We start from the raw sequence: 17,730 nt of genomic DNA, 5'->3' as shown, positions 1-17,730 counted from the left end.
TGGTTATAATGTTTTTGCGAAAAGCCAATTTTTTCCTACAACAAAGGAATATATTTTATTTAACTATCATGGTGGTTGAAACATTGAGAATGGTACCCCCCATCTCAATCCCAATTAAAAAGTGTACATTAACAACCCAACAAATTAATTTAGAGTGATGAGATCAAACCAATAATTCAAGTACCAGATACTCAAGTTGTCCATAACCGGGGACACGACTAACCATGATTAGTTTGTACACTCTGCAGAGGTTTGCGCACTTTTCCCCACAAGACTCGATCTCCTCCGTTGGATTTCTCGCACTACTTGGTATTTGAGAAACGGATGACCGAGACACAGTCTTTCAGAAGCATTAACTCTAACCCCGGTAGACAGTACCAACCTACATCCCCTACATCTGCTAGCCTACCACTGGAAGAGGTCATGCAACATACTCAACTATGCTAGAACCCATAATAGCTTGTGGCTGCACACGGAAGTTTCTATCATTAAAAATCTTATGATCCCTTTGAGCCTGGGTGGCGGACCATAGGAGGATCACACGGTATAACCCCGGAATCAACTAGGACAACACTAGTATAACCCCAGGTGCCCTAAACCAACAATCCACCCAGATGTGTATTAAAGTTGCCACCTTAAGTTGAACCATTATTTAACAACTCACATCTGTCATGGATACACTCAAACCCAATCCACGTCTACGAGCATAGCATGGCAATATAAGCATAACGTAGAAGTAACTCCCAAGGGTTTGATAATAAAACATGTAATAGGTTCTACCTCATCATCTACTTCCCAATACCCACAAGTTAATCACATCATAATCATGCAGTGTTTGAAGATTGTAACTAATGCATAAAAACTGGGTATGGAAAGAGTATGATCAATGTGTTACTTGCCTTGCCGACGATCCGCAAAACCTAATGACTCGTAGTAGCACGCTTCGCACTCCGGGAATTCTATCGCACACAAACAATAGCATACATAAGCACTCAAGCAAAGATGCACGGGTAAAACTCAAATAAAAAGACCTAACCAGAAAGTTCAACTGCAGAACTCCGGTTTGCAAAAAGAATCAAATCAAACAGAGCAACGAAACTCAAACTACGAAAGAAACAAGATCCGTTTACTAATCTGGACTAAAGTCAAATTTTACAGTACCAAAATCTTGTTCAAGTTGGTTAAACAGAAAGAGGGCTTCGAGACGAAGATCTAGGCGCTTGTTTCACCTGATTTGGATAAACGAGCGAAAAGATAAACTAAAACGAAAATCAGGGCAGAAATCGCGATCGAAAATAATCGCGGAAAAACCCTGGAAAATAAAACGAGACGAACAGGCTAACGAACGAACGTTCGCTGTCTACGGCTAACTGACGAACAGCGTTCGTTAAAACGAATGTACGGACGAACGTCCGCTATATAATAAACCAACGGAAAACCGAACGAACCGATCTAAAACAATAAACCGCGAAACAAAAAAACCAGGGTTAACCAGGAAAAAAACCGACCGGTCAACCGGCGGGGTCAACGGCGGCGGCGAGATCCGATGCGGCGGCGGCGGCTTTGGCGACGGCGGCGGCAACGGCGCGGGAGGCGGCAGCAGCGGTGGCGGCGACGCGGCTGGCGGCGGCTAGGGTTAGGGCGCAGGGTGCGGCGGCTTGGGCCTCGGGGTCGCGGGCTGGCGGCTTATAAAGCCCCGGCCGGAGGACTCCGGCTCGGGCACGGCCCGGTAGGTCGGTTGACTTTTTTTTAAATAAATCCTGACGCGGAAAAACTAACAAAAGAAATACTAAACGGAGTCCAAAATTCCTAAAATAAATTTTCACGGTCCTCTAATAATATTGCGGACAAAGTGAACATTTATTTGGGTCACTAGTGCAATTTTGAAAAACACATATTTTTTCCTAACTCAAATAAAATAGCAATAAAATCCAAATAAAATTATTTATTTGATTTTAATATTTTTCCTCCAATATTTCTTTTATTTTGGAGAATTCATGTTATCTCCTCTCATATATTTTAATATGAAATATTTTTGAAGAGAAAAATAATTAAAACCAAATGATCCTCTTTTCAAAATTTGAGAAAACTCAGATATTAAAATAACGAAATTCCCAACTCTCTCCGTGGGTCCTTGAGTTGCTTAGAATTTTGAGGATCGCAAAACGAAATGTGATAAAAACATGATATGCATAAATGACCTATTTATAACAATCCAAATTGAAAATTTGGGATGTTACATGCTCATTATATATCTCTTTGTGCAAATCTCGTATTGTCATCAATCCACCTAAAAGGGGGAGATTATAAGGGCATATTTCTCCGTAAGTGGTTTTGATGATTGATGACAATGCATTTGCGGACTAATCGTGTGCATTGAGCATTTCAGATATCTCATGGCTAGGCACTAGACGATTCGACGCCCCTCGGAGCCTTTCGAAGATGGTTTTTCTACGTTTCTTTTTTGGTGGATTTGAGTCGTACGAAAGCCGTACTATTAAGAGGGGGTCCGTTTCGTAAAGGTATGGGTGGAATCAACACGTACACGTCCCTATATGCACCCACAGCCTCCTTCCCATCTCCGGAGCCCTTTTTATGTTTTTGTAGTGTTTTCAGAATCTTGCTAGCGGTAGTACCGCCTGTGCCTACGGTAGTACCGCTGGTACTTCCGTACTACCGCTTAGGGTTTCCCCGAGCGTGCAACTTTCGGTTGTTTGTTTGTAATTCACGATAGTCGGGCGGTAGTACTGCTTCGGCAGTACTACAACCCGTACTACCGTCCTCACTACCGCTTGCGGGGTTTTCTTACGTGCAAGGTTCTGTTCCCACTTTGCCACAAGCGGTAGTAGAGTGGCACTAGGACGGTAGTACCGCTTGGCACGGTACTGCCGCCCCTGGCACCCTCTACTACCGCTGCATCTCCAGGACTAAGACCCAAAGCGGTAGTACCGCTCGGGTCAGCGGTAGTACCGCTCCAGCGGCACTACCGTAGATACACTCTGTGTAGTCTTAGGCCTAGGAGCGGTAATACCGCTTAGCTGCGGGCTGGGCAGAAAACGGTTGGATTTTTGCTCCCCTATATAAAGGGGAGGGGGGTCTTCTTCTTCCTAGGGTTGACATCTTCCCTTCCAAGCTCCATTATTGGTCAAAGCTTCATTTTTGCCCGATCTCTCTCCCTAGCCAATCAAACTTGTTGATTTTCTAGGGATTGGTTGAGAAGGCCCCGATCTACACTTCCACCAAGAGAAATTTGATTCCCCCACTAATATTTTGCGGATCTTGTTACTCTTGGGCGTTTGAGCACCCTAGACGGTTGAGGTCACCTTGGAGCCATATTTCATTGTGGTGAAGCTTCGTGGTGTCGTGGGAGCCTCCAATTAAGTTGTGGAGATTGCCCCAACCTTGTTTGTAAAGATTCAGTTGCCGCCTTCAAGGGCACCAATAGTGGAATCACGGCATCTCGCATTGTGTGAGGGCGTGAGGAGAATACGGTGGCCCTAGTGGTTTCTTGGGGAGCATTGTGCCTCCACACCGCTCCAACGAAGATGTACTTTCTCTCAAAGGGAAGGAACTTCGGTAACACACCCTCGTCTCCACCGGCTCCACTCTTGGTTATCTCTCACCTTTACTTGTGCAAGCTATATTGTGTTGTATCCCTTGCTTGCTCTTGTGCTTGCTATTGTTGCATCATATAGGTTGCTCACCTAGTTGCATATCTAGACAACTTACTTTGATGTAAAGTTTAATTTGATAAAGAAAAGCTAAAAAAAAGTTAGTTGCCTATTCACCCCCCCCTCTAGTCAACTATATCGATCCTTTCACAATGAATACTTTAGGGGGTGTTTGGTTCAGGGACTTTTTAGTCCCAGAGACTAGAAAAAGTCCCTAGGAATCAAACGGGAGGGACTTTTTCTACAGGGACTAGAAAAAGACTCTATTAGAGAGTCTTTTTTGATTAGTCCCTGGGACTAGAAAAAGTCCTAGGACTTCTGAACCAAACACCCCCTTAGTTTCTAAAAACCTCATGTTTTTTTCTTCATTTTAGAAAAAAAGTGGTCAAGGCTATTTGTTGAAGCTAGACACCTCAAAGTTTTGAAAACCGTGGTTTCTAAGAAGACTATAGTATTCTTCAAATACTAAAAAAAAATGAGCTCCCAAACGCAGCCATAAGTTTTTTTTAGGGATAAACAAAGGGTAATATATTTTTTAGGGACAAACAAAGGGTGATTTTTTTGGGGGGTAAGTTAAAACGCTAGTCGGCGTGGATGGCCAAAGCGCTTGCAGACTCTTGTGCCACTACAACGCCTCGAGGCCACACACCTCTTCGTCTCTAAAAAATGGCGGCGGCGGCGGAGGGGCTGGCGGCGTACCGGGCGGTGTTGCGGGCGGCGCGGCGGACGTTCTCAGGCGACCAGCTGATGCTGACGGAGTCGGCCGTGGAGATCCGACGCCGCTTTGAGGATCACCGCGGCCTCGCCCCGGGATCGGAGGACGCCGTCCGCGCCCTCTCCGAGGCCCGCGAGGCCGCGGACTTCATCGCCAACATGATCGTCCAGGCTAAGCGCTCACCCTCCGGATCCTTCGGTAATACTACCATTATCATATATGCAAATCGCCACATATCGCTTGGATTGTTATGCATGCTTTCTGTTTGGGATCTTAGGGTTTTGAAATATTTCGTTGCGTGTTCATCTTAGAAGCAGTCGCTATGTGAATTAGCGCTGAGTAGGCTCGAATTAGGAGTTGAAGATGGTAGGATCGGAGGAGCAGGGGTGTTGCTAATTTGGCACATTGACGCTGACCCTAAGATAACTGCAGTGCTCGGTTCATAAAATGTTTCAGATAGTTACAGAGTGGGTATTGTAACATTCGAATTTTCTAAAACAGATAAGATGTCGAACCCTAAAGGTATTTAAGTACAAATAGAAATTGAAGTTGCTAGTTTGTACCATATCTGCTAGAAATCTTCAGTAGCTCTTAACAGTAATGATGTTCTTTAGAAGTACCATTAGATGTAAATACTGTTATTATTCAGGCTACATGAAGTGGCATTTCACCAAAACAATATAAGCCTATGCAGTGGTTTTACTTGATCGGCTGCTCTCGCATGGGGTTTAACCGCTTGGAACTGCTGGATTTACTGATTCATGCCTGGCTGTAATTTGTAGTGATAGATAGGATACTAGATTTAAACGGTGCAACACAATATCAATGCGATTTTCCAGCTTTAACTGAACAACAGCCCTAGAAGAACGACATGTTAGGCCTTACCGCCTTAGGATGAAGTTTGCAACTTGGCATGGTTTGAGGGCAGAATTTTAATGTGACATATTATAGCTAAAGACATAAGGTCCAGATGGACCCATGCCCTTCGAAATGGATTAACTTGTCTTACCATGCCATGAAAATGGATTCCAATCCTTTGGAAGGTGCTTTGCTCTGATAACCTGGCTCCTCTGCATCCTTCCTCCATTGATGGCAGTTCAAGTAGCCCAGAAGCACCATAGCCAAAGTCAGTGATAATGGAGGCTTGAGCTTAGTGGTTGCAAAGATTATTGTTGTACAGCATTAGGACCCAAGGTGGTGCAAGAACTAGTGCCCTATAACAGCTGATTTTGGTGGAAGAGTGCACACTTCCCGTTGATCTGTTCCAATGATTTGGTTCCTGTTTTGATCATGCATGGGAATTGCAATGCATTTTACAGGACACTAGTACAGAAAAAATTTCGAATCTCTTCTTGGAACGGTTTCATTTGTTTAAAACTTTAACTAATTCAGTGGCATGCCATCTTTTAACCACATGCCATGGTTAAATTGTGTTTATTGAGTCAAGAGTATGAGAAGTGCTCTTTAGCAAATTCCTGTTTGTAGGTTATTAGTGATCATGCACTTTAACCTACCTTAAACTCCCAACTAATGGCCCAAAGTGAGGAGACTTTCACCATGTTGCTGTATTCACGAAGTTGTTGATGAATGAAAAGTGCACAAATATATTGACTGCGAAAAGCTACAAGCGACTCGTTGAATATTCTACTCTTAACATTTACATATGTTCTGTTTGTTACTCATTTTTTTTAATAATATAACCTAATTTATCAGTTGTCATGTATTTTTTTTATAACACATTGCTTAATGTAACAGTATTAATAGTGAAGTCTCCCTTAGGAAAAAACATCTATACTTGTATGTGTCCGAGAGTGCTTCCACTATCTCACCCATAAAATGTACCTCCTGCCTTGAGATTTGTGCATATTCTCTACCCCATGTCAGTAAATGCATGGTGAGAGAGTGCACAGATCTCAGATAATGGAAGCACTCACGCACACAAGCATATAATCCAGTCGCATATTTTTCATCTTCGCAGCAATCTCACAATTAAATGGCAGGAACATATGAAAGTTGCCCCTGTAAAATTGATCTAGTACTGTTCTCCCCTCTTTCACTCCACAGTGATTTTACTATGTGCTTGAGCTTTAGACAATTATTGTATTAAGGTTTCTCTAAAGGGCAAAAATGTAGTTATGGTTTATACAGATTGCAGAGAGTAATTAATGGCCAAATGAGCCACCAATTTTTTTATGTTGCCGATACATATCGAGTTGAAAGCTGATTTGTAGCATGTATATTCTTTGCAGTGTATCATTTTACTGGCATTGAAATATTGAATTTGAAACTGAAGGCCATATTATATTAAGATTGAAACGAGGAAACACATCTGTCTATTTTTTTGACATTGACCTTTTATCGCTGACCCAAAAGAGCAGGAACAGGCTCAAGGTAAAGGCAGGTTAAGGTTTTGGGGTAGCATTAGCCTGTTTTACAAAACCAGACACCTCTTGTTCAAGGAGTCTGCAATAAATGCAGTTTTCTAATTATTGGGATCGTGTTCCATGGTTATCACCAATACTCTGGATCACACTGTCATAGTATTCCCTGGCCTTGTTTTGGCTGTAGCAATACATCAGTACTGCTTGTTGTATCTGGTCGCAGTGGTCCAGGTTACACCTCATGCCAACAACCATGGCTGTGCAGGGTGCTAATGATGGAAAACTGTTTTTTCCAGACTAGTATTGGCTTCACTTGTGCTTTGCTTGTGACTTCCTTATGTGGAGAACCATAGTACTGACAGCTCCAGGGTCCAGGCAACAGTCTTGTACCAATTGATTTCAGATTTCGCTCTTTGATGAAGTAAACTATAGTATAATTATACTGCTATGTAAACCCTTAAAATGTTGATCCGTTGTTGTATGTGGTATATAGATAATAAGGCATTACCAAAGGTTGCATATCTTTTGTTTACTACTACGAGCTGCTGTGTTGGTTAGTTCTGACAATTCATTTACTTGGTGTTGCAGTTGTGAAGCCTGAGAAGGCACATGCCGGAGCTACGCTTGAGATTCCTTCCGAGGAGATCCTGTCTACGTTGAAATAGGGGAGGTTTGCATTATCCACTGTGCAAGCGTCACTGATAGGCTAGTTATAATAAGACCATTTCCTGCCGTCTGTCATAGTAGTGGTCAACAACATAGGTGCAGCACTTGTATTCCTTTTCGCAAGTAGTACAAGCCATCATGTTTTGCCTACTCTGTCTTGAGAACGATTTCTAGCTGCCCTAAATCACGTTACCCAGGCAAGTCACTGGAACCATAAAGTTTTTCCCGGATGAATTGGTACGGTTTTTGGAGGATTTATTTACTGATTTCTGCTGCCTGGGCTTCATCATTAATTCATATCATGTTTCATTCGAGCTGAGACTTGAGATTTTGTGGTAGTGCGTTTGTTTTGATTTGAAACTTTGAAATGATGGAGAGCAGGCATGCAGAGGACAGAGTTTTGTAGGCACCTGGGGTTTGTCTTGTTATGTGGCTGTCTACCTTGGATCTCTCAGGATTCTGTACTGGGAAATGCGCTTGCATCTAAACAAGCATCGGTGTTGTGACGCTCTATTGTTCCGTGGTAGGCTTGTCTGTCCTAAACTTTCATGATCTGCTAAGTGATTTCAGTAAAAAAAAATTGGTCAGAAATGTGTACTTCCCAGTTCTCATTGATGCTTACTTTTAGAAGTTGTCATCAACCAATAAGGCACATTTAAATTGATCTGTGTGGGTTGCGCTTTCCAATTGAATTGGTTGTTTAGTCTTCATTTTGTTGGCATTTGATTTTTCTGATAGGAAATTACTAGCTCACTATCGCAAATAAGTTTGTACTACTAAATGGTACCATGACATCTGAAGATGACCTGCGGGGCCAGAGATGATATTTCAGCCACGGTCAGTGCTGAATATCATCTTCGAACGCTTTGAAGAAAGTCATTGGTAAGCCATTAGAGCATCTCCAGCCGCGCCCCCAGAAAGGCCTCCCCAGGCTATTTTTTCGCGCCGGCGCAGAAAAATCGGCCCAGTCGTGCCCCCAGGAGCCCGGTTTTCGCCGGCCTGGGCCGAAATTAGCGCCGGCGGACCCAGGCCGAACCCGGCGCGCTGGGGGGGCGCCGGGGCGAGCGTTTTTGGCGCGAAAGAGCCGCGGGCCCGCCGCGTCAGCGACACTGCGCGTCGTCTTCCCCCAACGCCTCGGTTTCCCGCGGGGAATCAATGGCAAGGCTGCCGCCGGTCAGCCTTACCATTTATTCCTCACGGGGCGACGCCGCTCGGCCGGCGCACTCGCAGCGCCGGCATCGTCATCAACGAGGGCGGCCGGCGCGCCTCCTTGTCGGCTCCTCCGCGCTTCGTCAAGCCCAAGACGGAGCCGGGCCTCCCCGCGGTGAAGACGGAGCACGGCGGCGACGACGACGCGGCCCTAGAATGGGCGCGCGCGGACTCCCTGAAGATGGCGAGGGAGCGCCAGTGCGCCGCCCTGCGGCGATTCGCGCAGCGATGCCGGGGCCGCGACGAAGGAGGAGTCGTCGTCATCGAGGACAGCGACGACGACGACGCGCCGCCGCCACCAGTCCGCGTTGGCGACGCCGGTCAGGGGTCCACTAGGGACGGCCGCGTCAAGGAGGAGAAGCCCGACGACGACGGCGGCGGTGAGGATGGCGGCGACGACGGCGACTATTCCGTGTTCGGCCAGTTTCTTTTTTAATTAGAACTATTATGTAATAAAAATCCGCGACTATTATGTAATATATGCCGAACTTTGCCAAAATTTGCTATATTTTTGCCTTTTTTGAACGCGCCTGGGGCGACCCTGGGGCGGGCAGCTGGGGACCAACTCGTCCCCAGGCCGATTTTTTGCGCCGGCTCACCTCCAGGCGGCGATTTTAGGCACCTCTGGGGGTCAACGGCTGGAGATGCTCTTACCCATTAGGGTACTCATCAAACGGACGCTCTCAAATGTCCATAGACACAGTTTGGACGTACTTGCGGATAGCCGGTCGGGTGCCGGTCCTCCAAAGCTGGCCCTTTAATTTGAAACAGTGAATTTAGATGAAATTTAGACTAGTTCACTATATTACATGCAAAACTGAAGAAATTTAACTAGTTCCATATATTACATTGGAACTTAACCTAAACTAAAATTAAAAGACTAAATAGCGAGCGGTGACCTTATTGGCATCGCTTTCGTAGACCAATGAGAGCATCGTTGCCGTCGCGCTAGTTGTGGAAGCCGCCCTAGCTGCAGTGTCGCACTCGCGCCTTCTCCATCGCCTTGCGCGCACGGCGGCGACGTGTCTCCGCGCCGCCATGGATTGGAGCCTGGGCTCCCTGTGCCACCGGATCCATTATCGTGGCGGGGCAACAATACCTCTAAGTGGTACCACATCATGCGGGTGCGGGCAAGCTCCTCCAGCATCATCTTGTTGGCCATCGTGACGGGGCAATGATCGAAAGCGGTGGTGCGGCGGCTAGGGTTTGAGGAGAGGAGGAGAGTGGAGTGACAGTGAGAGATGAGATCCAGCTGAAGACCAATTGGGGCCGGGTTGTTGGAGCGACGTGGCAGAACGTCTACTCCCCTACTCCACCCCTTAATTTGGTGTTGAATCGGGCAATTTCGGATGTCCGCACGTATCCGGTCCAATATATGCATCCGTGTTCAAGGCCCAAAGTGTCCGAACTGTTCTGTCCAGTCCAGACATACAAAGGCGGGGTAGGAATCCACCATTGGAGATGCCCGATGGAACTCGGGCCTAACTTTGAAGCTTTCTTTATTAAAAAACAACGATATGTAGTCTTGAGAGAACATCATGCATGGCCCAGCTTTGTTTCTAGTAGGAGTACTCTACATGGTAGCGTTGCATGGAATGGAAGGTCTGCCCCGCGTGTCACCGGGCTGTCATCCTCTTGTTCTCCCCTGTACGGCACGGATTCCCCATGCTGCTGCTTGGCTGAGGTTCAAGTCTCGGTACTGATAATTGATGCTGTGTCTGTGTGGTAGACTAGACTGATAGTTCCATTCCATCGCTGTTTGCTGCCCCTCCTCCTTACGGCATCGGATTCAGATCGGACAATTGCTTCCCAAAAGTCTATGCGTCACGAGCGTGCGTGCCTAGTCTCCTCTCGACACGCATTTTCAGCGGGCGACGTCTAGACGGCACCAATTTCAGCCCACCACGCTGTTCCTTCCTTCGGGATCGCCGGAAATTCATGCGATCTGAGCCCGGCCACCGGCCTGGAGCTGTTTTTCCCACCCCCCACGTGCAACAATTTGCACTTACTAACACTTGTTTCCAGAGCGTCCGTTTACTCCGCAGTGCAGTGCAGGATTCTGAATGCATTCATGATGCGTGCATGTGATCATGCAGGTCGCCATGCATGCAGCCACGAGGTGAAAACGTCCGGTTCGTCGACATGGGCAATGTGACTGATCTGATCCTTGTGCGTGTACGGGGGGTGCGTTCTGGAAGCAGGTGAGCAGAAGAAGCGCTGGCAGTACGTGTCGTTGCTCGATCTACCACTAGACTGGCATCAGTAACTGTTACCCATTCCCTTCCATGTCTACGTACTCCACCGGTGGATCTGCTGCGTTGCGTCCGGGGCTGGACTGGCCATGGAAGGAATCGTCCTGTGACCCTTGGAGCGTTATGCCATGCAAAGTGTACTACTCCTACTAATCAAAAGTCATCCTGGCCTTTTCTTGCCGTTGGGAGGAGCTCGTGATGCAGGGCGCCTTGATTTTCTACATCCCGCCATTTTGCGTGTGTGCACATGCAGGGTATGTTCCCTAGAAAATGCTGCTAGGCTGCCTTTTTTCTTTTCCTTCTTCTGAATTGCATGTTGTATGACTTTTACCAAAAATGACTTTCAAGTGTGGATCATTTCAGACTTTTCTATCTTCCTAAATTTTACTGTTCACCATGCTCACATGAGCTGGAGGTAAGGAACTCCATGTCCTTGAAGAAGACGATGATCTAATTCTGCCACATAATCCAGCAGCAGAGCAGCATGAATGTGGAGGTGGTTTCAGGGTGGACGCGGTGGGTGCACTGCAGGTGTGGAGAGAACAAAGACTAGCGTGCCGCAGGGATATACAGTAAATGACATGCATGTGGATGAAGGACCAGAAGAACATCCCTAGCTATTAAGTTTACCAAGATTTCTGATGGTCCATGTAATAATACCGAAGTTTGTTTTTCGGCATACAAGAGGAAAACCCAATAACCCACTACAACGGCAATATAACGGCATTATAGAATGAACCAAAGCTTGCTGTCTTGGAAGATCTCGGCAAAGTGGGTGTGCCGTGCATGTGTGCGTGCGTACGTACACCATGCTCATGCATGTCCAGGTTGTTGTTGGGGTTAGCAAACCTTTTTCCAGACGTTTTGTACGTCGCAAAAGGAGCAGCCCAATAATTCCATGCGTGGTTTGTTTGCTTGAGCCCCCTTTTGCATGCGGCCAAGATCGGGGCCAACATGTCGATCCAGCTTGTGACGAGGCGCCTTTTAGTTTCTTTCGCCTCGTAGGCCAGCTGCTGGTACCTAGGATAAGATCGCACCGCAAGCAAAGTGGATTACTACAAGTTTTCCTTGGGTGTGTGGGTGTGATTCATGTCGTTCATCCCCCGCTGGCCGTTTAACAACCGCAAAACACCTAGAGCAGCTCGAGTCATGTATTGCACTAGTAAAAGGAAGATGAACAGCTTCATTAGATCTCCGATTGTTTTCATCGAATTGTTCATGGTAATAATACTAACATTAGTTCAAAACTGCGACACTTATTTTAGATCGAAGAGAGTACATGATTTTCTTTTTGTTCGTCGGCTACAAGTAGGCACGTCTAAAACACTCACTTGTCAGAATTACAGAAGAATTCATCCGGTGAAAGAGTAGGGGTTTTCTTTCACCCGCAGAAAAAGATATAATAAATAAATAAAAGAACAGTACTGTTCCATGCATGCACGGGTCTTCTCCCGTTCACCGCGGATCCGATGATTGCAGCGGCACAGCATCATGCACCCACACGCCTTGCATGTGTGCCGTGAGAATAGAATGTACGGTCATTAATCCAACCACTAATGTATAACCGTACAAATTACAGCATCGATTCCTACCAGTACCAGACAAAATTCTGACAAGGCAAGGAGTCGGCCACTCTTACAGCTCTGTGGTGAAGATCTGTCTGACCTCTCAGAGTAAATAGCATAAAACTACTACTTTACGGGCTAGGGTTTCAAAAAACTATCGGTTTTTATTTTTTCTCAAATAACTACCAAACGGGTGGTCGGCTGTTTCAGAAAACCCAAATTGTCCAGTCTTCATCAGTTGATACCGATTATGACAGGTCGGGCCCGCATCTAAACACACCGTTAGTTTGACCTTAGTTTGACCGTTAACTTACATGTGGGGCCCACATGTAAGTTGCATCTTCCTCTTCTCTTTCTTCTTCCTCTCCCTCTCTTCTCTTCCCTCCCCCTATGTCTCCCGTCCCGGCCATCTCCCCTCCCGAGCCGGCGACCTCCCTCCCCTCCAGAGCCGGCGACCCCCTCCCCTCCCAGGCCGGCGACCCTCCCCCTGAGCCGGCGACTCTCCCCAATCCCCTCCCAGGCCGGCGACCCTTTCCCCCGAGCCGGAGCTCCTGGTGGTGACGAGGCCAGCCTCGTCCGCGAGTCATGGCGTGGCGGTGGCCGCAGGCGAGGCACGGGAGGCGCGAGCCATGGCGTGGCAGCGGCGCATGCAGGTGAGGCACGACATGGCGGCTGTTGCGGGCGCGGCTCGCCGCTGCAGGGGATGCCCGGCATGGCGGCCGTTGCGGGTGCGGCTCGCCGGCCTCAGGTGGTGCACGGCGTGGATTCCGCCGCTGTGGGTGCGGCTCGCCGCCGGAGGAGGCAGCGCTGCCCTGCCGAGCGGGATCGAGCTCCCGGCTGCCGCGGGGACCCGATTGCTTTTTCAGAAAACTCACAGGGACCTGATTGCTTTTTCAGAAAACTTATAAGGACCTGATTGCTTTTTACAAAACTTACATGTGGGACCCACATGTAAGTTAACGGTCAAACAAACGATTATCTTACATGTGGGCCCTGTTGGGAATCGTAGCATAATTTTAAAATTTTCCTACGTTCACCAAGATGCATCTATGGAGTATACTAGCAACGAGGGGAAGGGAGTGCATCTACATACCCTTGTAGATCGCGAGCGGAAGCGTTCCAATGAACGTGGATGACGGAGTCGTACTCGCCGTCATCCAAATCACCGATGACCGAGTGCCGAACGGACGGCACCTCCGCGTTCAACACACGTACGGTGCAGCAACGTCTCCTTCTTCTTGATCCAGCAAGGGGAAAGGAGAGGTTGATGGAGATCCAACAGCACGACGGCGTGGTGGTGGATGTAGCGGGTCTCCGGCAGGGCTTCACCGAGCTTCTGCGAGAGAGAGAGAGAGGTGTTGCAGGGGAGGAGGGAGGCGCCCAAGGCTGTGTGTTGCTGCCCTCCCTCCCCCCCTTTATATAGGCCCCCTGGGGGGGCGCCGGCCCAGGGAGATGGGATCTCCAAGGGGGGGCGGCGGCCAAAGGGGGGAAGGGGTGCCTTGCCCCCCAAGGCAAGGGGGAAGTCCCCCTAGGGTTCCCAACCCTAGGCGCATGGGGGAGGCCCAAGGGGGGCGCCCCAGCCCACTAAGGGCTGGTTCCCTTCCACTTTCAGCCCACGGGGCCCTCCGGGATAGGTGGCCCCACCCGGTGGACCCCCGGGACCCTTCCGGTGGTCCCGGTACAATACCGGTAACCCCCGAAACTTTCCCGGTGGCCGAAACTTGACTTCCTATATATAATTCTTCACCTCCGGACCATTCCGGAACCTCTCGTGACGTCCGGGATCTCATCCGGGACTCCGAACAACTTTCGGGTTTCTGCATACATATATCTCTACAACCCTAGCGTCACCGAACCTTAAGTGTGTAGACCCTACGGGTTCGGGAGACATGCAGACATGACCGAGACGCCTCTCCGGTCAATAACCAACAGCGGGATCTGGATACCCATGTTGGCTCCCACATGTTCCACGATGATCTCATCGGATGAACCACGGTGTCGAGGATTCAATCAATCCGTATGCAATTCCCTTTGTCAATCGGTATGTTACTTGCCCGAGATTCGATCGTCGGTATTCCAATACCTTGTTCAATCTCGTTACCGGCAAGTCTCTTTACTCGTACCGCGATGCATGATCCCGTGACTAACGCCTTAGTCACATTGAGCTCATTATGATGATGCATTACCGAGTGGGCCCAGAGATACCTCTCCGTCACACGGAGTGACAAATCCCAGTCTCGATCCGTGCCAACCCAACAGACACTTTCGGAGATACCTGTAGTGCACCTTTATAGTCACCCAGTTACGTTGTGACGTTTGGCACACCCAAAGCACTCCTACGGTATCCGGGAGTTGCACGATCTCATGGTCTAAGGAAAAGATACTTGACATTGGAAAAGCTCTAGCAAACGAAACTACACGATCTTTTGTGCTATGCTTAGGATTGGGTCTTGTCCATCACATCATTCTCCTAATGATGTGATCCCGTTATCAATGACATCCAATGTCCATAGTCAGGAAACCATGACTATCTGTTGATCAACGAGCTAGTCAACTAGAGGCTTACTAGGGACACGTTGTGGTCTATGTATTCACACATGTATTACGATTTTCGGACAATACAATTATAGCATGAATAATAGACTATTATCATGAACAAAGAAATATAATAATAACCATTTATTATTGCCTATAGGGCATATTTCCAACAGTCTCCCACTTGCACTAGAGTCAATAATCTAGTTACATTGTGATGAATCGAACACCCATTGCGTCCTGGTGTTGATCATGTTTTGCCCTAGGGAGAGGTTTAGTCAACGGATCTGCTACATTCAGGTCCGTATGTACTTTACAAATATCTATGTCTCCATTTTGAACACTTTCACGAATGGAGTTGAAGCGACGCTTGATATGCCTGGTCTTCCTGTGAAACCTGGGCTCCTTCGCAAGGGCAATGGCTCCAGTGTTGTCACAGAAGAGAGTCATCGGGCCCGACGCATTGGGAATCACTCCTTCGTCCAGACTGCTTCCTGTGCTGCCTCCGAGGCTGCCATGTACTCTGCTTCACATGTAGATCCCGCCACGACGCTTTGCTTGCAACTGCATCAGCTTACTGCTCCTCCATTCAAAAATACACGTATCCGGTTTGTGACTTCGAGTCATCCAGATCTGTGTCGAAGCTAGCGTCGACGTAACCCTTTACGACGAGCTCTTCGTCACCTCCATAAACGAGAAACATATCCTTAGTCCTCTTCAGGTACTTCAGGATATTCTTGACCGCTGTCTAGTGTTTCATGCCGGGATTACTTTGGTACCTTCCTACCAAACTTACGACAAGGTTTACATCAGGTCTGGTACACAGCATGGCATACATAATAGACCCTATGGCCGAGGCATAGGGGATGACACTCATCTTTTCTCTATCTTCTGCCGTGGTCGGGCATTGAGCCGTGCTCAACTGCACACCTTGCAATACAGGCAAGAACCCCTTCTTGGACTGATCCATATTGAACTTCTTCAATATCTTGTCAAGGTATGTACTCTGTGAAAGACCAATGAGGCGTCTTGATCTATCTCTATAGATCTTGATGCCTAATATATAAGCAGCTTCTCCAAGGTCCTTCATTGAAAAACACTTATTCAAATAGGCCTTTATACTCTCCAAGAATTCTATATCATTTCCCATCAACAGTATGTCATCCACATATAATATGAGAAATGCTATAGAGCTCCCACTCACTTTCTTGTAAACACAGGCTTCTCCATAAGTCTGTGTAAACCCAAACGCTTTGATCATCTCATCAAAGCGAATGTTCCAACTCCGAGATGCTTGCACCAGCCCATAGATTGAGCGCTGGAGCTTGCATACTTTGTTAGCATTCTTAGGATCGACAAAACCTTCCGGCTGCATCATATACAACTCTTCCTTAAGGAAGCCGTTAAGGAATGCCGTTTTGACGTCCATCTGCCATATCTCATAATCATAGTATGCGGCAAGTGCTAACATGATTCGGACGGACTTCAGCTTCGCTACGGGTGAGAAAGTCTCATCGTAGTCAACCCCTTGAACTTGTCGATAACCCTTAGCGACAAGTCGAGCTTTGTAGATGGTCACATTACCATCTGCGTCCGTCTTCTTCTTAAAGATCCATTTGTTTTCTATGGCTCGCCGCTCATCGGGCAAGTCAGTCAAAGTCCATACTTTGTTTTCATACATGGATTCTATCTCGGATTTCATGGCTTCTAGCCATTTGTCGGAATCCGGGCCCTCTATCGCTTCTTCATAGTTCGAAGGTTCACCGTTGTCTAACAACATGATTTCCAGGACAGGGTTGCCGTACCACTCTGGTGCGGAACGTGTCCTTGTGGACCTACGAAGTTCAGTAACTTGATCCGAAGCTTCATGATCATCATCATTAACTTCCTCCCTAGTCGGTGTAGGCACCACAGGAACATTTTCCCGCGCTGCGCTACTTTCCGGTTCGGAAGGGGTGACTATCACCTCATCAAGTTCCACTTTCCTCCCACTCAATTCTTTCGAGAGAAACTCCTTCTCTAGAAAGGACCCATTCTTGGCAACGAAGATCTTGCCCTCGGATCTGAGGTAGAAGGTATACCCAATAGTTTCCTTAGGGTATCCTATGAAGACACATTTTTCCGACTTGGGTTCGAGCTTTTCAGGTTGAAGTTTCTTGACATAAGCATTGCATCCCCAAACTTTTAGAAACGACAGCTTAGGTTTCTTCCCAAACCATAATTCATACGGTGTCGTCTCAACGGATTTAGACGGTGCCCTATTTAAAGTGAATGCGGCAGTCTCTAAAGCATAACCCCAAAATGAGAGCGGTAAATCGGTAAGAGACATCATAGATCGCACCATATCCAATAGAGTGCAATTACGACGTTCGGACACACCATTTCTCTGAGGTGTTCCAGGCGGCGTGAGTTGTGAAACTATTCCACATTTCCTTAAGTGTGCACCAAACTCGTGACTTAAATATTCTCCACCACGATCTGATCGTAAGAATTTTATTTTCCTGTCACGTTGATTCTCAACTTCACTCTGAAATTCCTTGAACTTTTCAAAGGTTTCAGACTTGTGTTTCATTAGGTAGACATACCCATATCTACTTAAATCATCAGTGAGAGTGAGAACATAACGATATCCTCCGCGAGCCTCAACACTCATTGGACCGCACACATCGGTATGTATGATTTCCAATAAGTTGGTTGCTCGCTCCATTGTTCCGGAGAACGGAGTCTTGGTCATCT

General features: G+C 47.3%; 1 protein-coding gene across 1 annotated transcript; it reads left to right on the top strand.

Moving 5' to 3' along the window:
• The first annotated feature begins 4,269 nt into the window (after nucleotides 1-4,269).
• LOC109733600 (mitochondrial zinc maintenance protein 1, mitochondrial) lies at nucleotides 4,270-7,726 on the top strand. The gene is made up of 2 exons (XM_020292826.4): nucleotides 4,270-4,584; nucleotides 7,356-7,726. The coding sequence occupies exons 1-2, from the start codon at nucleotides 4,338-4,340 to the stop codon at nucleotides 7,430-7,432; spliced, it is 324 nt and encodes a 107-aa protein (XP_020148415.1). The 5' UTR covers nucleotides 4,270-4,337; the 3' UTR covers nucleotides 7,433-7,726.
• The last annotated feature ends 10,004 nt before the right edge of the window (nucleotides 7,727-17,730 follow it).

The sequence above is a fragment of the Aegilops tauschii genome, chromosome 1 (assembly GCF_002575655.3).
Source record: "Aegilops tauschii subsp. strangulata cultivar AL8/78 chromosome 1, Aet v6.0, whole genome shotgun sequence".
NCBI lineage: Eukaryota > Viridiplantae > Streptophyta > Magnoliopsida > Poales > Poaceae > Aegilops > Aegilops tauschii.
The sequence above is the reverse complement of the archived record's forward strand: the minus strand, read 5'-3'. Positions and strand labels throughout refer to the sequence as shown.